At 40.5% G+C, this 25,193-nt stretch overlaps 1 protein-coding gene across 1 annotated transcript in view; it reads left to right on the forward strand.

Annotated features, from left to right (window-relative positions):
• Positions 1-25,193, forward strand: part of nek10 (NIMA-related kinase 10) — a 265,380-nt gene that overhangs the window by 44,692 nt on the left and 195,495 nt on the right. The window contains exons 5-6 of the mRNA XM_080206316.1: positions 4,146-4,244; positions 19,998-20,082. Of these exons, the coding sequence (XP_080062442.1) occupies positions 4,146-4,244; positions 19,998-20,082 (184 nt within the window). The remainder of the gene's footprint in view (positions 1-4,145; positions 4,245-19,997; positions 20,083-25,193) is intronic.

A 25,193-nucleotide genomic window follows, 5' to 3' on the forward strand; every position in this document is an offset into this window, starting at 1 on the left:
AATTTTGAGCTACAATTGTGAAAGTTTTTGAAGTACAGTACAGAAAATATTTGTTTAATGTCTTTGTCATTTCCTTACTCCACCTTATCATTTCTCCTAATTCTGTCAGTAAGAGACCCAGGTTTACTTTTGGTATGTTCTTTTTACTTATTTTTATGTTTCTTGCACACTTATTTCCTTGTGCTATTTTTGCTGTCCATCAATTTCTTTCTTCCCTGAACTTGAGAAGGAATTGAACATGTTCTTAACTCTGAATGAATCCCATTCATTGACATTAGGAATGCGCCAAGGGAATACGATGGATAGATGGGTTAGATGACTAATGGTCTTCTCCAGTCTGAAACTGTTACTAGCTTAAGTCCTAACTATACTTTCCCATCCCTGAGTATCATCAAGGTGAACAAATAGTTCATCCTTTCTATGGCTTTGTTTATTTGTGTTCCTCAAATTACATCCAGTATTCTAAGTATGGCATAACCAATGTGTTGCACAAATTTATTACATCTGGCATATTTTATGACTCTATGGTGCATCCACCTGCAAACATATTTATTGGGAATTGTGTTTAATTTATTAGTAGGCTGTTCATTCACATCGTTCAATACTTTTGATTGAGCACAGCAGCCTATTTCTAGTTCCTCCTCTGGCTTCTATTACATTATATTTACACCAATCACATTAAATTACTTGCTCATTCATATGAGTTGCTATAGTGTCAATCTGATATCGTTTATATTCTGCCTCACTTTTCCAAAGCTCCAACAAAAGTGTTAGCAAATTTTAAGGTTGTGATCCTTATGGCAATGTCCAAATTATTTATAAACAAATTATTTATAAGCAAAATTTCACACAGTTATGTTTGCTGGTGCTGATCTAGGAAACCTGGATGCATTTTGAAAAGCTTGTACCATATGGAATAATTTTGATATTGTTTTACTGCCCTGATTTTCTTGCATGTCTCATTTTTCAGTTGTCTGTATCTTGTCCATCTTTATCTCATTACCATTGTTTTGTATTTCATTTTTCCTATTCTTATAAGTTCTTTTGCTTTCTGTTCTACTTGTTGATCTTGTTCTATTTCTGTCCACTCCAGCTTTCTGTCAACAATTATTCTTTCAGACTTCCCACTAGTCACTGAGACATTCCCTTGCTGCACCTTTATCTTTTCTGCAAATCCTCATATTTCCAAGTTTGGGATTTTGTATTGCTTTGTGGTCTGCTGCCCTTCACGCTCCTCACCTAGCTTCTATTCGCTAACTGCCTCAGTTCCAAACTGCCTCTGTCCTTGCCCTCTTATCATCTAAGTTGATCATTGACTGAACCTTAAATTCAAGATTGGCCTTTTCTGGAGCAGGCTGATACATTACTTCAGTTTTCTTTGTGCGGATTGTAAAGCCAAAGTTGTCATATGCGTTGGAGAACAAATCCATGCTATATTGCCTAGTCAGATCTGAACTGGAAACTAATGCACATTCATCAGCAACAGGAAATCATTAAGAATGTCCTTGGAAACTTTGGTCTTTGGACCCTGGAGTTATTTCAGATTTAGCAGCTTCCCGTCTATCTCATTTTTATGCCAGATCATCATCGTGGAAAGCATTAGAGAGAATGGTGGAGAAAAACATTGTGAATGTCCTATCTTTCTGAAACTCATAGAATTCCTACAGTACAGAAGAATGCCAGTTGGCCCATCAAGTCTGCACTGACCCTCCGATAGATTATCTACGATTCAGTCAATGACTGCCTTAGATGATAAAAGGACAAGGAAAACTTTCTGAGACAGTTAATGAATAGAAGCTAGATGAGGAGCGTGAAGGGCTGCAGACCACAGAGCAATACAAAATAGCTGTCAAAAATGTGAAAAATGAAGGTTCACAGAAAAGATAAAGGTGCAACAAAGGGAATGTATCAGTGACTAGTGGGAAGTCAAATATTGCCAGGAAGAATAATTGTAACATAAAGCTGGAATGGAGGGAAATAGAACAGGATCAACAAGTGGAACAGAGAGCAAAAGAACTTAAAAGAACAGGAAAAATAAAGTACCAAACAATGGCAGTGAGATAAACTTGGGCGGGATGCAGATGTGCTGCTACTATGCAGCAAGTTTAATACCATCAGTGAGTGGCAATGAGTCAGGAGATTCACCGTTATCCAAGACACACACAAGCATGTCACTATGGAACTATTGAACCATCATGATGAATTTTTCAAGGTAGCCAAATTTCTCCATTACCTTCCAAAGGCCGTCATAGCTGATAGTGTACAAGGCTTGATTGGTCAACATATGCTTGCAGAGGTCTATGTTCTGTTCTTGGCATTTTGCTGGAGGTGTTTAACTGCAAATATCATATTAGTGGTTCCTCTTTTTCTGAAACTCATAGAAACTTTTTCTGAAACTCATAGAATTCCTACAGTACAGAAGAAGGCCAGTCAGCCCATCGAGTCTGCACCAACCCTCTGATAGATTATCCAACCCAGACCCTAACCACTTAACTCCACATATTTACCTTGCCAACTCCCCTCACCTACATGTCTTAAGACTCTAAGGGCACTTTAGCTTGGCCAATCCATCTAACCTGCATATCTTTTGAACTGTAGGAGGAAACTGGAGCACCCAGAGGAATCCCACACAGACATGGAGAGAATGTACAAACTCCACATAGCCAGTCAACCAAGGTTGGAACTGAGCTTTGGTCACTACTGAAACAGCAGTGCTAACCACTGTACCACCATGCCACACTGACTTTCCCTCATCAGTGAATATGTTCACTTAAATCCTATTCTTGAGCTGTCTATACTGATGATGAAACATATACAACAATTGTCATAGCATGAGTAACCTTCGGAATATTTCAAACATTAGCCTGGGAATAAAGAGAAGTAAGTCTGCCTAACGAAACAGCAATTCGATAGAACAATAACCCTGCCACTGTGTTCTATGCATGCAAAGCTTGAGCTGTCTACTTGGGCTTATATCAAGAAGCTTAATTTTCACTTGAACTGCCTTTGGAAGCTTCTGAAGATTAGATGGCATGACAAAATACCAGATACTGAAATACTCACCCAAACTAAAATGCCAAGTATCCACAAAATATTGAGATAGTCACAACTAAGATGGCTGGGCATGTAGCCAGAATGTCTATCACTCCCTTGCCAAAGCGAATCTTTTGTGGATAGCTCTAGTTCGGGGTGCAATCTAAAAAAGCTCTCAAAAGACAATCTGAAGGTTTCATCTAAGAGTTCTAATATTGACCTGAAGTCCTGACAGAAGCTCCTCCAGGTTTGCTGCACCTGGTGCAATAAAATAAAAAGAAATGCACCCTTCTTCAAAAGCGCATTTCAAAGACAGATAGAACATGCAAGGAGAGGAAATTATGAACTAGCACCAACTCGAGTGCTATGTAATAAAAGGGCCGTAGCAACATGAATATAGAAGTGACAGCATGACAGCAAACATAGCAGTGGTTAATGGATATGTTTTAGACTGAAGGAAGGTTTTAAATGGACATCCCCAGGTATCTGTGATGGGATCCTCACTCTTTCTGACGTAAATGATCTTAACCTTTGGTGTTCTGGGCTCAATTTCAAAATTTGCAGATGATACGAAACTTGAAAGTATTGTGAAATGTGTGGAGGATAGTGTAGAATGTCAAAAGGACATTGACAAGTTTGTGCAATAGATGGACAAGGGACAGATGAGGTTCAATGCAGAGAAATGTGAAGTGATTCATTTTGATAGAAAGCATGTGGAGGGACAATAAAAAAAGATACAATTCTAAAGGAAATGCAGGAGCAGAGGCACCTGGATGTATATGTGCATAGATCTCCAAAGGTGTTAGGACAGATTGAGAGAATGTTCAATAAAGAATACAGTTTCCAAGGCTTTAAACTTGTATAAGCTTGTATAAACTTGGGAGGACAAGATTGGAGAATTCCAGCCTGTATTTCAAAATTCATCACCTACTATACTGAAGCGGATAATGCATTTGCTACTTCAGCTTTGTGTAGCATACTTTAAAAGTGGCAGGACCAATGTAAAGTTTGAAAATGACAAATGTGTAAACAAAAAGTTATGGTTTTGCATCATATAAAATATGCTGATAGAGAGTTATGCCTTTTAATTTTTTCTTTATATTCTTCACTAGTGTCAATTATAAGAATGAAAGAAAATTTAGTTGTCATCCTCATCATGAGCTCTTCTTGGAGATTTTCACTGCACTGGTAAAGCAGAGACTTACATGCAGGTAGGAATGAATTCTATTTGTTGCTAAATTATTGTGGAAATGTATAAGTATCTTTCAGTAAAATATTAACATAATTGCTCAGATTTTACATTCTCAGAGGGTCTGCAACCCCTGGAAGTACCCATGCAAGGACTGCAAAGGAATTGCTCAGGAAGTTAAAATTTTTCTGCACTTGGAACCATTTGAAACACCTATTTAAATTGGAGACATTGGAGCTCAACTCCAACAAAATAATTGCCCAGGCAAGGTTAGAAGGATTAAAACCTCATGGTATCTATGGTATTGACACCCTTCCCTCAAATATCCTTTCAACCCCCTGACTGACCTGCCCCACCTCCCCATACCACCCCACCAACCACGTGAACTCCCATACTCTCACCCAACCCAATCTACCCATTTCCTTATACAATTACTGTTTCTCCTGTCAATCTTGCTTAAACCTTTAAACTTACTTGGTTTATGGCAGCTAGTGCTGTAAAAGGAGGTTAAGGCTTGATTATCTTGCCGAAACATTTTTTTCATTCATTCGTGGGACATGGGCATCACTGGCTGGCTAACATTTATTACCTATTCCTAGTTGCTAGAGAGCAATTGAAAGTCAACCGCATTGCTGTAGTCACATATAGGTTAGACCAGATAAGGATGATGGATTTCCTTCCCTAAATGACATTAGTGAACTAGATAGGTTTTTCTGACATTCAACGATTGTTTCATGGTCATCAGTAGATTCTTAATTCCAGATTTTTTAAAATTGAATTCAAATTCCACCATCTGCCATAGCAGGATTCAGATCCAAGTCCCCAGAATACTAGCTGAGTTTCTGGGTTGACAGTCTTGCGATAATAACTTGAGGCCATTGCTTCCCCATCGTCTGCACAGAAAGGTCTCTGGGAGCTGCAGCACTGCAGTCTAGAGTTGCACATTTCTCACCAGACCCAGGTCACATGTCTGGCAAAGAAATGTGCAGCCCCCAGACTTGGATAAGTAAAAAGGAGCAGAGGGGCAACTTAATAGTAATTGCCACCCCACAGAAGTTCTGAGCCAATATTTTATGCTAAAATAAAATATATTGTGGAGTCAGTGAAATTAAAACCAAACAAAAATTTGGAAACTGTGACAATTATCAGTGCCCAGCATTAGGTATCTAGCCAAGCAAATTTTTTTAGTTTAGTTGTTGTAGTCTAATTGTTAGATTTGAGTACAATGAGGTATCCTGCACGGTAGTCTGCAGGTTAAACCCGATGCATTTTCAGTAAGGGTTGACTTCACACAAGGAGATAGACACATGGAGATGAATCAGTCTTTTGGATGATGGTACAGAAGCTCAATTCTGAACTTCAATTCTGACAGAGTTCTTTTATTCAGTGCTACTTGTTGGTAGATTGAAAAATGGCAGGCTGAGCTTTTTAGTTCTACAGTGCAATATTACTGATTCCACAAGCAGGGTCCATGTCACATTACTCCCGGCCCTTATGCTCTGGTATTGACAAAGGGTATGTATCCCTTTGTCTGGGTGCCTGAGATCATTAAATGTTCCAATCATTAGGATTTGAAAAGAAGGTTCCTAGCTGGTGAATAGGCTGTGCTTGGCCAGGCCTAGGTTATAAAATGCAGATTGGTCTTTTTATAGGTCTCTTTGAATTTGGTCTTTGCGGCCCACAGGATTGTTAGTGTTTCTTTAGAAATAACAAGGAACACGTTTATGTGATACTGCCATTTTAGTTCCTTTATTGAGGCTCACAGACAGACATACCTTCAGACCCTTTTTTTATTTTAGAAATTAGCAATGAGATTATTTGTATATATTTTATAAAAGAAATACAGGATGATGTCATAGTCCCCTGACAATATGAACAAAGATGTAATTCCTGAATCAAAATGACAGAATATATGCACTACAAAAAAATTGCCCAACAAATCTCTTATTAGATGAGGTCAGTTTATGCAACACCCTCACCAATTCTAATACCAATGCTTGAGGAAGTTGCCACTTGAAGCCATTACATTGGGTAGATGAAATTGTTCAACAGCTATACAAATCAGCTTTTAGTACATGGAAAAATACTGATACATTATCTAGAAATCAAATAAGGTAATCATCCCAGTTTTGAATACTTTTCAACAATGCATTTTCATTTTAGGTTGATTTTCATATTAGTAAACTTTTTCTAATAGATCTCCCAGTCATGACCTCAATTTTTGAATTAGCATGGTTGGCAAGCCTCAAGGGATTGAAATAACTGTTTCTGGTATTATTCCTGTACAAATTAGCTTACCTTTCCTACATGCAGGAAATAGAGATGGAAATTAAAAGTAAGATTTAAAAAATAAGGTAATGATAATGTTTTATTAAGTAATAAGCTAAGATATTATCCTTATAAGTATGTAGACTGAATATCCAATAGATTTTATTCAATAATTCACTTAATTACCTTCTATCACAATCATTTTAATAATTTTAATATCACAAATATAAAACAAAAGTACCAAGATTTGCACAAAATTATTATGCACAAAAACATTATTTGGCAATAAATGTTTCTTTTCACAGTGAATTTACATTCATTTGCCTTACTTGGCTTGACTATAACAATTTACAATTTCTGCTACGTAATTTCTGCTAATCATCCTCAACATCCTTAATGCCACTCTCATTATCCACATCAATTGCCTTGATCTTTATTAATGAATGTTCAATTATCAGTGTCAAAGGTATCATCTATAGTGTTACTGTCTCTGTTTTCAGTATCATGTCTGCATTTTTAATGTTTGTTGAAGTATGAAATATTTAATAATGGACCCCATTAGAAATTCTTCCCTCTTAAATCAAAATAGAGATTTCTTGGTGATCCTGCTCAGTTGTGATACTTTGTTTTTCAAATCGTGTTTTTATTTTGTTGATGTTCCCTTGGGAGCCTCACCTAAGGGTGGCAATTGTACTTTGCCATTTGTGTAACACATTAATGGTGGCTGTTTTTCCACTTTGTTGCACCACAATACCTCTGATCTATTGCCAATATCATACTCTGGGTCTGCCTCATAATTATGCTGAGGATCAGAGTTTAAAATTTTCCTAAAGAACCTTGGTTTCTTATTTGCAACACTGGTGGTTCTTGCATTCTGTTGCTTTCTGTCAACTTCTGCCCTTCTTACTCTAGCATCTTTATCTTCCCTTGTTCTGTGTGCCACATGTCATTTCCCTTACCAAGTGTACTGTCACAGAACATAAATTGCATGAAACAAGTAAAATCATAAAAAAAAGAAAACAAATGAAACATGCAAGAAAGTCAGCAATTTATGATGTAAATATGACACATCCTTTCTTAAAATGTATGCTTAAGATTGGTTAAAGAATGTTTGAATTATAATATCAATAGGGCCACATTGCAGGTGGAGTCAAGCATCCATGCTAGGAGGGCAAAGTCTCCCTTCAATCTCTCCCCAGTAACAAACCCCTTAATCCAAGGTATCATCCCACCAAATCTGGTTGAAATTGGCTCAAGTAAATCAGGGGAGCTTGCAAACAAATAAACAAAGTTATATAACATATATAGATTATCCTTAGGCTGACCTGATGGAATAGGGACTTTATCAATGAGGCATGGTTTGGGAAAGATAAATGAGAATGTACAGAGAATATTTGAGCTTTGCAGCTACCACAAGCTTCATGTAACTAACAATTCTTTCAGAACAAGCCATGTTGCAGGGTGTCCTGGAGATATCTAAGAATAGGGAATTGGCACCAGCTGGACTTGATCATCACTAAGCCTTACTCTGAACAGCATTCTCACAGCTATCACAGCACTGACTGCGATACATGTGATTCCCTGATGTGCATAAGGATTAGAATGCAGCTCATGAAGTTTCTCATTCAAAGCAGAAACGTCTTCCTTGTGTTGATGTCAGCCATTCTGCCTATCCTGAAAAATCCAGTAGCTCCTCGACTCAGTTGAATGGGCACTCCCCAGTAAAGTCCCACAGAATGCAATAGCAAAATTGAATATACTTCGAGGAGCTATCTATAATACCATGCTCAAAATGGGAACTAGGGTCCCTAGTATGGGAAGCAAAAAAGAAGGAACTATTTCAAGGTTAACATCACTGTGATGAAACCTATCATTGAAGTCAAACAGTTCCCTGTCATTAGTTGCAAGAGGGATCCAAGCAAGAAGATTCCAATTACACAAAGGGCTGGTTGGAGTAAAATTCAGCAGACTGCTCGCTGGTTCACAAATGACTACTGGTTGCAACTTTGCCAGAATATACAGATGTCCTTCAATAAAGGGAATGTTAGGACAATGTCTGAAGGGAGTAAAAAGCAACAGGCCCATAGCAAAGAAAACAGTGCTTTTGAAAACAAAGACAGGGGAGGTCAATAATGACTGCAAAAAACAGTTAGAGGAATAGGTAAAGCACTACCTTGGGTTTTTACTCTAAGGGCAATATAGCCCCTGAAGAAGCTGAAAACACAATGTAAAAGGCCTACCTGTTATGATTTTAAACCTACTTTGGGGGAGCTTAGCAAAGCCATTGACTTACCCACCATGAACAAAGCTCTAAGCCCCAATGCTATATCACCTGAACCCATCACGCACAGGAAATCAACACTCTTATAGCACCAGCACTAATTCTATCTCTGCTGGAAGAACAATGCACTGCCCCAGGCATTAAACGCAGTGGATGTTCCAAGAGACTTTGAGGTATAGGTACAGACCTTTGAAATGCTACGAACAGATGCAGAAAACAATGGAGAAAGCTAATAGAATGCTGGCCTTTATATCTGGAGTATAAGGGCTCAGAAGTTATACTGCAGCTATACAAAACCCTAGTTGGACCCCACTTAGAACACTGTGAGCAGATCTGGGCACCATACCTTAAGAAGGATATATTGGCCTTAGGAGGAGTACAACATTCGTTTGCAAGAATGATACCTGGACTTCAGAGGTTAAGTAATAAGGAAAGCTTATTCAAATTAGGCCCGTTTTCTCTAAAATTTAGATGGTTGAAAGGCGATCAGATTGAAGGTTTCACGCTATTTACAGGAAAGGACAGGATAAATGAAGATAAACTATTTCCACTGGTTGGAGATTCTAGAACAAGGGGGCATAGTTTAAAAATTAGGGCCAAACCATTTAGGTGCAATGTTAGGAAGCACTCCTATACACAAACGGTTGTAGAGGTTTGGAATTCTCTTCCACAAATGGCAGCTGATGTCATATTAGTTGCTAATTTTAAATCTGACACAGATACAATTAAGTTATTCAGGGATGTGGGCCAAATGCAGGTATATGGAATTAGGCCACAGATCAGACATGATCTCATTGAATGTGGGGACAACCTCAAGGAGTTGAATAGCCTACTCCTGTTCCTACTTCCTAATGGTGAAAAGGAGACTGTTGGGGCCTACAATTTGTGAACTGTTAGTGATGGAGGGCATTGAAACTGTGTTATGATGACTGCAGAGACCAATAACTTTCAAAAGAAAGGAATCCTCATTGTCACAATTGAAAGATAACTTTTAATATAACAAACTAGCTGAAATCAACATAATTCATAAATTAATTAACTGGTGAAGGATATTTAACATAAAAAAGGTAAATTTTACTTTAAATAGCCAATACAACAAAGATACCTCATGCATCATCAAGAGCATTTGATTACTCCCTGCACAAATATGCAATCTCACAGACTTTCCAAGTTGACCTCTGTTATGTTGGATCTCCCACTTTGCACTCAATTGTTTCGGCCCTTCAGAGATGCGCATTCACCAGTGGCTGTATTCCATCCATAGCCCTTGGACTCATTTAATAACAAGGCGTATGCCTGCAAACAGTCTTTCATGTGTCATGACAGACAGGGTGGCATAACTATCCAGAGTTCTTTTTAACCAACCAAGTAGCACACCTGATTTGCGGTCTGGTTCTCTATTACAGAGACTTAGCTCACTCACATCACCAAAAGCATCTGGAGATATATTTTCTTCTTATTGCCAAACAGAAAAACTGTTGTTTTCATAGAAAACTAGCTTGCTCTCCTCAAACAAACTCTGTGTTCTGAAGTACCTGCCACAAGACAGGCTGGAACCCATTACCCCTGCAATTAATTTTCTATTTACTTTATTTCATCTTTCTTTCTCATGATAGTACATATGGGTGTTACTTGGCTTTTAATTTAAACACCTTGCAAGCATTTCAGTTTAATGAGACAAACAAGGAGAGTAATTCAACTATTTCTTTATTTAATACTTCTGGTACCAACTCAAACAGCTGCAACTCATTAACTTTTTACCACACTTTAACTCTAACTGAACATCAACTTTCAACTGAACTTTAACTCTTAAACTAGAAATTAATTTTAACTGAACATCAATTTTAAATGAGCTTCACCTTTAACTATTTAATTGAAAATAGATGCTATCGAGTTTAAGAAAACTTTGACCAAGAAATATTCTCAATGTAGAATCTATCTTCTTCTTCTTCTCTGAAGGATATAGATCTTCTTACGACATTTGGTCTCTTCCAAGTTATCACTCCCAAACAAAGACTGCACATGTCTTTTTATCCACAATCCTTCACTCGCTTCCAGAATATTCTCTGTCATCCAGCCGATTGTGTAACCAGAAACTGATCACATGGCTCGAACATCCAGTGAAATTATTTTTGAAACAATGCCATAACAGTCATAAATCAAAGCCACAATGCCTGCGTCAAATGTAAACAATATCCCTTATTTGGCCAACACAGGACCTACAACTAGTTTTGATTATAAGTTGACCAAAAATCCCAGCATGCTTAACTCTCAGCCAGAAAAGCCATTTTAAAGCCACTATTGCCATTATTGTTGTTAACTTATTGTTGCAGCCATTTTTTCTCTGTCCATGTGGGCATTTCTTGAAACTTAATGATATCATAACCCAGAAATCAATTACCTCCTTCTCAGAGTACTTCTCAGTTTTACCTTAGTTCTTAGAGGGACATTGTACAAAAAGGAAATGGAGGCTTTTATGAAAGCACCCTGGTCATCAGAAGGATCATAGATGTAGGTGACAAGAGACTGGATGAGGGGAGAAAAATATAAAGTTGAGATAGGAAGAAATTAGTTCAGTGGGTCATGAAGAGGTTGAAACAATGGGTGTACCAAGGCAATTTTGTTTGTAAAGAAGGTAGAAGCAGGCTGTTTGAGGTTGCATGACTGTGGTGGGAGGACATTAAGGGAAGGTTTTGAGTGAAGTCGAGATCAGCAGTGGTCTTGGAAATGATGACTTGATGTTTGGTATTGTAGTAATGGTCTGGAGAGATAAAAGGTAGTGTCAGAGAGTTAGCATTTGCCCTCAGGGAGAGGTCATTATGCCACATAACACTGCCATCCTTGTGGTCAGGAATCATCACACATTGTTCAACATTTATAAAATGCTTACTCCCACACCCCATTCATTTACCTCAGCAACTTAACTTGTCCCTTTCAGTAAGACCTTCAAACTCAACTGTTTTACAGCAGTTCATGCCCTGCTTTGCTCACCTCCTTTTGTACTTCGCTGCCGGAGCTGGGGGTGCGCTTCACTTCTTTAATCTCAACAGCCCTGAGTCAAAAGGTCAGGGAGGGAGGCACTTCCCATTTCAAGCACAGGTAAGTTGCTAGAGTGACATTCCGCCATTGATTGCCACTTCAAAGAAGTATGTCATTTGATTTTGGTCCTTGTTAGAAAAATTTGGGATTAGCAAACATCTTGCAGTAATCACTCACTTTTTTCATCAGACTCTAATGTTTATTGTAATACTCAGGTAATGGTGCACTTTCCTTTCACATACTCTGCACTTACTTTGGGCCCATGAAGTCACTGCAGGGTCGGGCAATTAGGTAGTTACTAAGGTCATGGTGCAACCAAGATCTATCAGTGCAGTGACCTCTTCACAATTGAATTTTATGGGCTTAAGAAAAATACACTGGGTTTCCTCAACATAGCTCATATGGCCTGTGAGGGAGGATAACCTCCAAAATCACATTACAATCTGGGTTCTGAGACTTGCAACCCATAGATTCCCCAATTTCAATATTAGGGCATTGTCTTGCCTAGGCTTGTCCAATGTTTTTGAGTGGGAGCCATTCCATATTTTAACTTTTCTCAGACTTGGGAATTGGGGAGTGCATGAGCAAATTTAAGGAAGGTAAGGTTTGACACAACAGTAAACATGACTTTCAAAATGAGAAGTTGAGGAATGAAAAACAACTTGCTGAGGAAAAAAAGTCAATAATAAATTTATAATTTTAAGGATGAGAATTAATAGAGATATCCAATAGAGTGTGAATGGGTGAGAGCCTGCATCTCCAGCTCATTCCCAGTCTCAGTGTGCTCACTTATCTTCACCAACTGAGAGATAGGCAAGAGTGCCTTTTGGTGTGTGGGGGTGAAGGTAAATGCCAAAGCACACTCCTCTCCCTCTCAGCCTCCTCTCTTTCTTTCACATACATGGTCAGCCTCTTCACCCCACACACACTCTCATCTCTCACCCACACTCACTCATTCATTCCCACACTCATGTTCACTAACCTAGTTTCCTCAATTGCAAGCCAGCTTGTCCGCTATCAGAAATTGCTTTGTTACTGCCTCCAACGCCTGGGTGTCTGCTGGCTGTCCTTGTCTGATCTGATTCCTAACCTTTGGTAGTTGAGTTTGGATGTATCAGTCCACGACAACTAGTTCCATGACCCTTGCCAGATAATATTTTAAAATTCTTTCATGGAATATAGGCTTCAAGTTTACTGTGAAACTCCCCTAGCACTGACAAGGCCAGCATTTATTGCCCATCCCTAATTGCCCTTGGACTCAGTGATTTGCTGGGCTATTTCAGACAGCAGTTAAGAGTCAACCACATTGCTGGAGTCGCGTGAAGGCCAGACCAGGTAAGAATGGCAGATTTCCTTCACTAAAAGACAGTAGTCAGGTTGGTTTTGAGCATAATTGACTGAAGCTTAATTGTCACCATTACTGAGACTTGTTTTCAATTCTAGACTGATTTTTATTAATGGAATTTAAATTCCATCAGCTGTCATGATGGGAATTGAACTTGCGTCCCCCAGAGGATTAGACTGGGCATCTGGTTACTAATCAGTGGTGTTACCTCTACGCCATCATCTCCCCAGCCTGTTGCTGCCACTGAGCCAGGCGTTGTTACCTCTGATTTTGGCCCAGGCTTGAAACAATAATGCCTTATGCATCACAGTAACCCTAGCATGGGCCTGAGTTTCCTGTTTCAGTGTCTGGTAATCAAAAATATGCAGCTGTTTCAAGTCAACAGTTTGCCATGTTTGTCTCTCCTTTCAAAAAAGGCGACACAATCTTTGTCCACTTTTTTTGGCCACGTTTCTGCCATGGCATAATTCAAAGGCCAAAAGCTAAGCTTCTTGTCTGTTGTAGAACAAATTTAGGTCATATAGACTGTGGATCTATCATCTTGAATCCACCAGTCCCCTATATCAATTCTGAATTGTTACTTTAGTTCTTTCCACATTCACAATCCATTCATTCTTGCTGGAGTTTGTAGAACCCTTTCATCTGCTCCTGTATTGTCAGGAAAGCCTGCAAGAAAGCCTCTCAGCATTTTCTTCATAATAGTGAATCTTGGATTTTGAGCCCAAATTAACTCCTATGCTATAGGGGAAGCTTCTCCAGCTCCTGAAGGTAGTTTTGAACACATTGGGATGGTCAGAAAATTAAAGACTGATCTATTGGGGTCACTTATTAGCTTGTTCCCACCTACAGCTACTTTTTCCAGGCTGTGTTGATGAAGTCGACGGGATCCCTACAGCTGAGCATGAAGGCGACTGATAAAACTATAAGACCATAAGACATAGGAGCAGAATTAGGCCACTGAGCCCATCGAGTTTGCTCTGCCATTCAATCAGGACTAATATTTTCTCATTCCCATTCTCCTGCCTTTTCCCCATAACCCCTGATCCCCTTATTATCAAGAAGCTATCTATCTATCTCTGTCTTAAAGACACTCATTAACCTGGCCTCCACAGCCTTCTGCAGCAGAGAGTTCCACAGATTCACCACCCTCTGGCTGAAGAAATTCCTCCTCATCTTTGTTTTAAAGGATGGTCCCTTTAGCCTGAGGTTGTGCCCTCTGGTTCTAGTTTTTCCAACTAGTGGAAACAGCCTCCCCATATCCACTCTAAATACTCACTCGCAATATCCTATAAATTACAATAAGATCCCCCCTCATTCTTCTAAACTCCAATGAGTACAGACCCAGAATCCTCAACTGTTCCTCATATGACAAGCTCTTCATTCTAGAGATCATTCTTGTGAACCTCCTCTGACCCTTTCCAAGGGCAGCACATCCTTCCTTAGAAATGGGGCCCAAAACTATTCACAATACTCCAAATGAGGTCTGACCAGAGCGTTATACAGCCTCAGAAATACGTCCCAGTTCTTGTATTCTAGCCTTCTCGACATGAATGCTAACATTGCATTTGCTTTCCTAACTGCTGATTGTCGCCGCACTTACGCAAGGATATTTTGGCCTTGGAGGGAGTGCAGAGGAGGTTTACTAGGCTGATTCCGGGGTTGAGGGGATTGAGCTATGAGGAGAGGCTGAATAAACTAGGCTTGTACTCATTAGAGTTTAGAAGAATGAGGGGAGATCTCATTGAGACGTATAAGATGTTGAATGGGATGGATAGGATAGAGTGGAGAGGCTCTTCCCGCTCAGAAAGGACAGTAGGATGAGAGGGCACAGCCTCAGGATAAAGGGGGGGCAGTTTAGAACGGAGTTGAGGAGGAACTTCTTCACTCGAAGGGTGGTGAATCTCTGGAATTCTCTGCCCGTTGAAGTGGTGGAGGCTGCCTCGCTAAATATTTTTAAGACGCGGGTTGATAGGTTTTTGATAGGCAAGGGGATTAAGGGTTATGGGGAGAGGGCGGAAATGTGGAACTGAGCCATGACAGATCAGCCATGATCTTATTGAATGGCGGGGCAGGCTCGAGGGGCTAGATGGCCTACTCCTGCTTCTATTTCTTATGTTCTTACGTTCTTATGTTCTTAACCTTAAGAGAATCTTGAATGATGACTCCCAAGTCCCTTTATGTTTCTAATTTCCTAAGCATCTCCTGTTTAGAAAATAGTCTGTCTCAATTCCTCCTTCCAAAGTGCATAACCTCACACTTTTCCACATTATATTCCATCTGCCACTTCTTTGCCCACTCTCTTAACCTGTCCAAGTCCTTTTGCAGCCACCCCGCTTTCTCAATACTACCTGTCCCTCTACATATCTTTGTATCATCTGCAAACTTAGCAATAGCGCCTTCAGTTCCTTCTTCCAAATCATTAATGATATGGCTAAGAAGGCAGTTGAGAGTGATTTTAGCTCTTTCCCAATAGAGAAGCAGTTTCATGCTGTGTCTTCTATATACCAGTTAGGAAAAGTGAGAGCATAATGCAACTTTACTCAGCTGGGCCTGATTAAGTGTAACCAATTGTCAGGTAACCATCAGTCCCCTGTCGGGCTCCTCATCTAGTTTCTTTAAAGGTGTTAAATTAGCTGCTGTGGTTTCTTTTCACACATTCGGCCCTGACAGTGTCATTCTGCACCTTGCTTATAAATGACCCTTTCTGTTGTACCTGAATCAGTAAAAAGTCTGACAACACCAGGTTTTAGTCCAACCGATTTATTTGATAGTAAACTCACAAGCTTTCGGGTTAGCCCCTTCGTCAGGTGAATGGAGAGTTCTGGCCTCAGACAGAGCATATAAAGCACAGACAGTTTAGAGATTACTGATTAGAATGCGAATCTTTACACCTAACCTGCTGTTCAAGTCCTGAAGTGGCTGACAATGTGTGTGGAAGGAGCACTGATCACAGGTTAAAGAGATGTGTATTGTCTCCAGACAGTACAATAAGTGAGGTTTTGCAAACCCAGGCAAGTCACGGGGGTTACAGATAGTGCGACATGAACCCAAGATCCCTGTTGAGACCGTCCTCATGTGTGTGGAACTTGGCTATCAGTCTCTGTTCAGTGACTCTGCGCTGTCGTGTGTTGTGAAGGCCGCCTTGGAGAATGCTTACCCGAAGGTCAGAGGCTGAATGCCCGTGACCACTGAAATGTTCGTCAACAGGAAGGGAACAGTCTTGCCTGGTGATTGTCTAGCAATGTTCATTCATCCGTTGTCGTAGCGTCTGCATGGTCTCCCCAATGTACCATGCTTCGGGACATCCTTTCTTGCAACGTATCAGGTAGACAATGTTGGCTGAGTTGCAAGAGTATTTACTGTGTACCTGGTGGATATTATTCTCACATGTGATGATGGTATCCATGTCGATGATCCGGCATGTCTTGCAGAGGTTGCTGTGGCAGGGTTGTGTGGTATTGTGGTCACTGTTCTCCTGAAGGCTGGGTAGTTTGCTGCGAACAATGGTCTGTTTGAGGTTGCGTGGCTGTTTGAAGACAAGAAGTGGGGGTGTGGGGATGGCCCTGGCGAGATGTTCGTCTTCATCAATGATATGTTGAAGACTCCGGAGAAGATGTCGTAGCTTCTCCGCTCCGGGGAAGTACTGGACGACGAAGGGTACTCTGTCCACTGTGTCCCGTGTTTGTCTTCTGAGGAGATCGGTGTGGTTTTTCGCTGTGGCACATCGGAACTGTCGATCTATGAGTCGAGCGCCATATCCTGTTCTTATGAGGGCATCTTTCAGCGTCTGGAGGTGTCTGTCACGATCCTCCTCATCTGAGCAAATCCTGTGTATACGGAGGGCTTGTCCATAGGGAATTATCACTTTAACATGTTTAAGGTGGAAGCTGGAGAAGTGGAGCATTGTGAGATTGTCTGTGGGCTTGCGGTACAGTGAGGTGCTGAGGTGACCGTCCTTGATGGAGATGCGTGTGTCCAAGAGTGCAACCGATTCTGGGGAATAGTCCATGGTGAGTCTGATGGTGGGGCGGAATTTGTTGATATCATCATATAGTTGTTTCAGTGATTGTTCACCATGAGGCCAAAGGAAGAAAATGTCATTGATGTATCTAGTGTACAGCATCGGTTGAAGATTCTGTGCAGTGAAGAAGTCTTGTTCGAACCTGTGCATGAAGATGTTGGCATACTGAGGTGCAAATTTGGTCCCCATGGCTGTTCCGTGTGTCTGGATGAAAAACTGGTTGTTGAAGGTGAAGACATTGTGGTCCAGGATAAAGCGGGTGAGTTGTAAAATTGCATCTGGAAACTGGCAGTTGTCAGCATTGAGTACTGAGGCAGTCGCAGCAATGCCATCATTGTGGGGGATGTTGGTGTAGAGCGCCGAGACATCCATTGTGACGAGGAGTGTCCCTGGTTCAACTGCTCCGTGTGTGCTGAGTTTCAGTAGGAAGTCCGTAGTGTCGCGACAAAAGCTGGGGGTTCTTTGTACAATGGGTTTCAGGATGCCCTCGACGTAGCCGGAGAGGTTCTCACACAGAGTCCCATTGCCCGATACGATGGGACGGCCAGGTGTGTTTGCCTTGTGTATCTTTGGGAGGCTGTAGAGATCTCCAATGCGGGGAGTACGTGGAATGAGAGCACGGAGGGTGCTCTGAAGGTCCGGATCAAAGGTCTTGATCAGATTGTTGAGTTGACGAGTGTGTTCTTTGGTCGGATCTGTGGGTAACTGTCTGTAGTGTTCGGATGTCCTGAAGCATGGTACATTGGGGAGACCATGCAGACGCTACGACAACGGATGAATGAACATTGCTCGACAATCACCAGGCAAGACTGTTCCCTTCCTGTTGACGAACATTTCAGTGGTCACGGGCATTCAGCCTCTGACCTTCGGGTAAGCATTCTCCAAGGCGGCCTTCACAACACACGACAGCGCAGAGTCGCTGAACAGAGACTGATAGCCAAGTTCCACACACATGAGGACGGTCTCAACAGGGATCTTGGGTTCATGTCGCACTATCTGTAACCCCCGTGACTTGCCTGGGTTTGCAAGACCTCACTTACTGTACTGTCTGGAGACAATACACATCTCTTTAACCTGTGATCAGTGCTCCTTCCACTCACATTGTCAGCCACTTCAGGACTTGAACAGCAGGTTAGGTGTAAAGGTTCGCATTTTAATCAGTAATCTCTAAACTGTCTGTGCTTTATATGCTCTGTCTGAGGCCAGAGCTCTCCATTCACCTGACGAAGGGGCTAACCCGAAAGCTTGTGAGTTTACTATCAAATAAATCGGTTGGACTAAAACCTGGTGTTGTCAGACTTTTTACTGTGTTTACCCCAGTCCAACGCCGGCATATCCACATCGTACCTGAATCACACAGAATTCCTATATCAGCACGCTTCTTGGGAGTGTTCTCTCTTGCACATCTGCCTGTATCCCTTTTATTGGACTCTTCAGTGCCTGTATTTGGGTGCCCCTTCATAACAGCCATTTTCCAGCACAAGTGGTATACCTCATTTGGACAATTTGCTACTCACTTACATCCTGTCTGCACATTCAGTAGCCTGAGCCAATTCTGCAGTTTTTCTAAAGAGATTTTGGTCTCAGCCAATACTGGAGCATCAGGTGATGTTAACCTTCTTATTAAGCTGCAGGTCTGTTGGCCGCTCTTCTTCAGTTGTTATCTCATTCGCTCCAAAGTAATGTAGCTTTTCAATATGCTATCCCCAGTTTTCTACTTCAAATTGTTCTAATTTGCTGATCAAAGGCATTTTAACATATGCCTGTCCCATTCCTTCTTATTTTCAACACTCCAATCTCTTCCCCGTCAAGCTGTGCACTGCGATCCCCAAGAATTTGCAATGTTTTTCCCCATTACCAGTGTAATAAATCGAAGGCAAGTCAAAGAACAAAAAGCTTTCTTGCCACTAATGAACAAATAACCATATTTCCACCATAGTCAGACAGAATAACTGTGTGACTGTACACTATTTCTTCTTGTTTCTAACTGCAGATCCTCTCCTGATACATGCTCTCAATTGGCTCAGCTTACTGCTTCAGCACCCCATAGGGTCCAGCCCAACCATGTGGCTATCAGGGAGTGCACACTTAAAGAGGCCACAGTACCACAGCATGTCATGTGGTAACAGAAAGAGGAATGAGTGGAGTTGCAAGGTATGGCATCTTGACCTGAGACATGTTGTGCAAAGCAGAGTCTTTATTTCTTAGCATAAAGATTTGCTTTCGAATAACAATTTGTATGAAATAATTGTCTGTGACATTTTGCCACACTTACCCAATTCCACAATACCTTCCACTCCCTCTCACGTCAGTCCCATCCCAGACCTTTCAAGTCCACCTATGTCAACACCTTCCTTTTCATCAATACCATGCCATGCCTCAGGGAAACTATCTTTCCAGCCATGCTCCCCTTAAATTCCACATTGTTTCTTGTTCTCCACCAATCCTGCTGCTATCACCAATCTGTTGGCAGCTGCACAATCTCCAGTGCTCCATGAAGTTCTGTCTCTCCTCAAATATACCCACCAACAGATGTGTCCTTTAAACTGATCAATCGAAGCAGTCCAAAAACTGAGTATTATTTTATGTTAACAACTGGATTTGTTATAGATTGACAAAGCAAGTCTGAATTATTATTTTAGGTTGTATGAAATCTGCTTTGGAGTTTCATAAACTATGTGGTCAGGAAAGAGAGAGCTTGGTATTGATTGACAGATAATCAGAGGTCTGTTATGTCTGATTAATAATTTACAAAGAAAGCACTATGTTAACTACAATACAGATGAATTTGTAACTTGTTATGGTATCTTTTTTGTTACAGAGAGTGGGTGGTCAGAGTCCCACCTGCTAATTTTCTCCGGGTGTTAATCTGTCTGAGATTAATAATGAGGGATCCATTTTATCAGGTTTGTTCAATAAACAATGGACTTTTACCTTTCATTCACTCAATGCTTTGTAGATTTATGTAAAATATATGAAGACTTCTTGCCAATATTGTAATGTTGCACTAATAATTTGAAGCTAATTGCATTATTTGTTATCACTTATTCTCATTGTGCTAATTACTGGCTGCTGCTGCTGATGTTTTCACTGACTGGAAGGTGGTTTGGTATGCCATCAAAATTTATAGAATCATAGAATCCCTACAGTACAGAAAGAGGCCATTCAGCCCATTGAGTCTGCACCAACCACAATCCCACTCAGGCCCTACCTCCATATCCGTATATATTTATCCACTAATCCCTCTAACCTACGCATCTCAAGACAGTAAGGGCAATTTTAGCATAGCCAATCAATCTAACCTGCACATCTTTGGACTGTGGGAGGAAACCAGAGCACCCAGAGGAAACCCACACAGACACAAGGAGAATGTGCAAACAGACAGTGACCCAAGTCAGGAATTGAACCCAGGTCCCTAGAACTGTGAAGCAGCAGTGCTAACCACTATGCTACCATGCCGCCCCCTTTTTGAAAGCAAAATTTGTCTTTGTTTTCAAAAGAAGTTTTTTTTGGATAAGATTTGGTGTGCTTGATATTTTGGCCTTGGAGGGAGTGCAGAGGAGGTTTACTAGGCTGATACCGGAGTTGAGGGGGTTGAGCTATGAGGAGAGGCTGAATAAACTAGGCTTGTACTCGTTAGAGTTTAGAAGAATGAGGGGAGATCTCATTGAGACGTATAAGATGATGAATGGGATGGATAGGATAGAGGTGGAGAGACTCTTCCCGCTCAAAAAAGACAATAGGACTAGGGGGCACAGCCTCAAGATAAAGGGGGGGCGGTTTAGAACGGAGTTGAGGAGGAACTTCTTCACTCAAAGGGTGGTGAATCTCTGGAATTCTCTGCCCGTTGAAGTGGTGGAGGCTGCCTCGCTAAATATTTTTAAGAAGCGGGTTGATGGGTTTTTGATAAGAGAGGGGATTAAGGGTTATGGGGAGAGGGCGGGAAAGTGGAACTGAGCCACGACAGATCAGCCATGATCTTATTGAATGGCGGGGCAGGCTCGAAGGGCCAGATGGCCTACTCCTGCTCCTATTTCTTATGTTCTTATGTTCTTATTTCACTCATTTTTTTTTACCATTCCTGAATAGAAATGAGTGGGTCAAAGCAAACCTGTGAAAATAAACACACCTAAATTAGCAAAACAAAAATGGTGCCAATTCCCTAGTGAAGCAGTGTTGTTACACACAGACTTAGGAAAATTTCTACTAATAAGTTTAATTGGGCGTGAAACTCAGTAGCATGGTACTGCTAAAGCCTACCTCAAGTTTCCTTGCACACAATGTGCAGGTCACCACTTTCTGTGTGACATTACTGAAGTGGACTACTGTGGGTGCACCAGTGTATGCTAATGAATGCTATCCTGATGGGCCTGATGCAATACCAGGACTAAATTTGTTCAGTGCACGTGCTAGCAGCATCTTTGTTAACCACTCCTGAAACAACTGGTTTTCCGAAACATGATGAGCCTTGTTCTGGGGCTGTTTGAAGGAACACTTAACAGTTAACAAGTGAGGTACTTATGATTTACCTTTGTTAAGGCAAAGTTTGTGGAGGTGCTGTAATGAGTTTATTTAGCCATTTGGACATTTTGCTGATCATGACAAGGATGGAAATATCAACGTTTTGCACAGTTGTAGAGCAATCGCTACAGTAGAAAAAAATTACTTGATCTGCAATATGAGCAATAAATAGAAAGGTGGAGGCAGAGAGGAGAAGCTCCAAGAAGAGGAAAGGTTCTCCATGACAGTCCTAGTCTCAAAGGAAGTACCATTCCTACTTTGCCATGAGCCATGAGCTGTGCCAATGAAGAGGCTACACTTCACACAAAAGGTTTTCACCAACCTGGAGCTCATATCATTGTGAGGGTGTTCCTTTCAGTGACTGTGGAGGTTACCATCATTCCTAACATTGTCCACCTGAACATCCTTCCAGATGTGGAAAACTTCTCAGTTTGTGGTACATTGACATGGAGAGGTCACAGGCACTGCAAGCAAAGAAAGAATACTTCATTCTCTTTTCCCTGAGAATAGCACATCAGGATGAGAGAGCACATAAAAATACCAGAATAGTAGACTTCATGCACTATCAGTTCCATGCATGTAGCTCTGCAGTTCCACCACGGCAACAGGAGGAATGCTGCCGGCAAAGCTGTTTCCACTTTGTTGGAGCAGTTGTTGTGCAGTCTCACCAAAAGGTTTATCCTGGTAAATGCCTGCTAACTTGGAACTGCAATTCAATTGGGTTTTTGCTGCTCACATCTCACATTATATCCATTATATATAAGGCTCTTAAACATGCCTCATTACATTGAGGGCCAATTTTGGAAATCGGCCTGGCAAGTATTTCTGAACTGCTCTGAAAATTACACTTGATTTGCCATTAATCCGTTCAGCAGGATTATACCTATTTGTGTAGGCAAAAGCTATCTACGGAAGGTTTTCACATATGACAAAGCTAGCCAGAAGGCATGCAAGAAGGTAAAGATTTGTTTTTTTTTCCTTTCCTCTTTTGAGGCAAGAGTTTTATGTCACTTACCAGAGTGCCACATTGCAATTTGAAGTTTTTCCATTCCATTGGTATGAACATCTTTGTCTTAACAAGCAGAATGACTTCCCTGAATTTAAGTGGCATAATCTCAAGGATTTGGAATTGCTTGCTGAAGTGGCTAGCAGCTTTCCCACCTTGCCACACTGTTGCCCATCAGTTGGGTCACTGGAACTTTTAGGCTGAATTATGTTAAAACCAACACTTAAGAGAATGTAAATTGACAGTTTATATCATGTTTGTATTAATTTCCTAATTTTTGGAATGCAGTACTTATCAATAAGCATAATGAATAGAAGTCACATATGAAAATTGAGGGAAAATTGTTTTTTTTAAAAGGATCATCTGAGCATGTTATTTGATAAGTGAAAGTAGATTTATAGCCAATGAATAATTATGGTCAATTTCGTAAGAAACAAAAACATGGCACCATGTAATTTAGCCAGTTGGAGGTCAACACAAAGATTGAGATATACTTCATATCATCTCTTCATTGTGTAAGCATTTTTGTACGTTTCATTAATCAAAACGATAAACCAATCGGCTCTCCTGAGCATTATACATCAGAAACATTTTATTTGCAGGAAACATTGTGAGCAGTTAATAGGCTGTTACTTAGTTACCACTTCATTTGGCATATATATATTTAGGGAAAAATAGAATTGAAGTGTATGATGTTACTTTAGATCATATTGTACTGAGGAATTGCTGTTAACTTATACATCCAACTGGCGTACAAACTGGCAGGGGACTCAGTGGCATAATGGTAATTATGGATTTGTAATCCAAAGGATGAGGCTAATGCCCTGGAGCCCCAGGTTCAAATCCTATCAAAAGGAGCTGATAGAATTTAAATTTAATTGATAAACATAATTAATAAATAAAACTGCAAAGAGTCAGTTATGGTGATCATCAGTTGTTATTAAAAACCCATCTGGTTCACTAATGCCCTTTAGGGAAAGAAATTTGATATCTGGTTTGGCTTACATGTGACTCCAGACCCATAGCAATATGGTTGACTTTTAACTGCCCTCTGAAGTGACCTAGCAAGTCATTCATGTATCAAACTGCTACAGAATAGACAACTGCGGTTTGAGAAGGCATCACCTTTTTAAGATCTATTAGGGATGGGCTTACAAATGTTGGCCTTGTTGGTGATGTTCACATCCACAAGGAAAGATTATTTAAAAACTGGGAAAGCATGCCACCCATTGTATGGGGTGGGCAGTAAAGTGGTGTCCATAATTCAACAAATCCCAGCCTTGTTTACATTGAGCCAATGAATTGCAAGACATCAAATGACCTCCCCTGTGTTTTTCCTGGATCAAGATTGGCCAATATAATTTACCCTAGTCATGTTCTTCCAGAGCCCACAAATATATTTTCCATTTTACCTTTACTGGGCGCCTTTGGCTCTATAATAAGAACATAAGAACATAAGAAATAGGAGCAGGAGTAGGCCAACTAGCCCTTCGAGCCTGCCCCGCCATTCAATAAGATCATGGCTGATCTGTCGTGGCTCAATCTATGGAAGTGATAGAAGTAGGCATGCTCCAACCAGTTCTACCCAAAAACCATAAATGGTCTATTTCAAAATGTCACTGGACACAGCATTGGGATACAAGGACAATAATATTGTTGATCTCATTATTGCCCAGTTAATGCTAGGCATGAAAAGTTAAGATTGCGCACCATGATATCAATACAATATGATAATATGGATATATTTTATGACATAACTTCTGGGCTGTGCCCAACAAGAAAACTTAAGACATACTGAACTTAAACAATATTTCCTTTTATATAGGTTAAAGAATGGGACAATTCATGAATTACTCTAGTGTTCATCTCTTATCTTGAAATAATGTAGACCTGTAAATGGAACCAGATTCAAAAATTGGAAAAACAAGCCTGCACTGATTAATCTGATATTCCTGATTTTAAATACCTCTCACTTAACGTGCTTAAAAATAACTCAAAAATATTATGACGAAATGCATCAAGTCATTTCATAAAATTGTGATCAGTGAAAATGAATGCCAAGCCAAAAGAGGAGATATTGAGAGAGTAACTAAAAGTTTGGACATTGCTGTGGAAAGAAGGAAAGGGAAATAGAAGAACTTTGAGAGGGAATTACAGAGAATGGGAATTAGACAGTTGTAAGGAGCCTTAATGGTCGGACAGAGGGAAGTAGGAATGGGATGCCCAAGAGGAGTTCTGAGGGCTGTAAGAGGTTATTGAAGTAGAGGTTAAGATAAGAAAGAAAAGCTTACTGCATCTCCTCATCATTTACTTGAGTATTACTTTTTGGCCAATTGTATTTTGTTACAGGACCTTAACATCTTAAGAGGTTTCTTTACAAGCCATAGCCCTTGCTCAATCCAAGTGCCAATCATAATTATTATGCACTTTACACAAAATTAGATCACCTGCTGGTCTTCTGTCTCCTAAGTAATAGTTTGCCTTTGTGAT

Source organism: Carcharhinus amblyrhynchos, chromosome 2, assembly GCF_965287045.1.
Source record: "Carcharhinus amblyrhynchos chromosome 2, sCarAmb.v2.hapA, whole genome shotgun sequence".
Taxonomy (NCBI): Eukaryota; Metazoa; Chordata; class Chondrichthyes; order Carcharhiniformes; family Carcharhinidae; genus Carcharhinus; species Carcharhinus amblyrhynchos.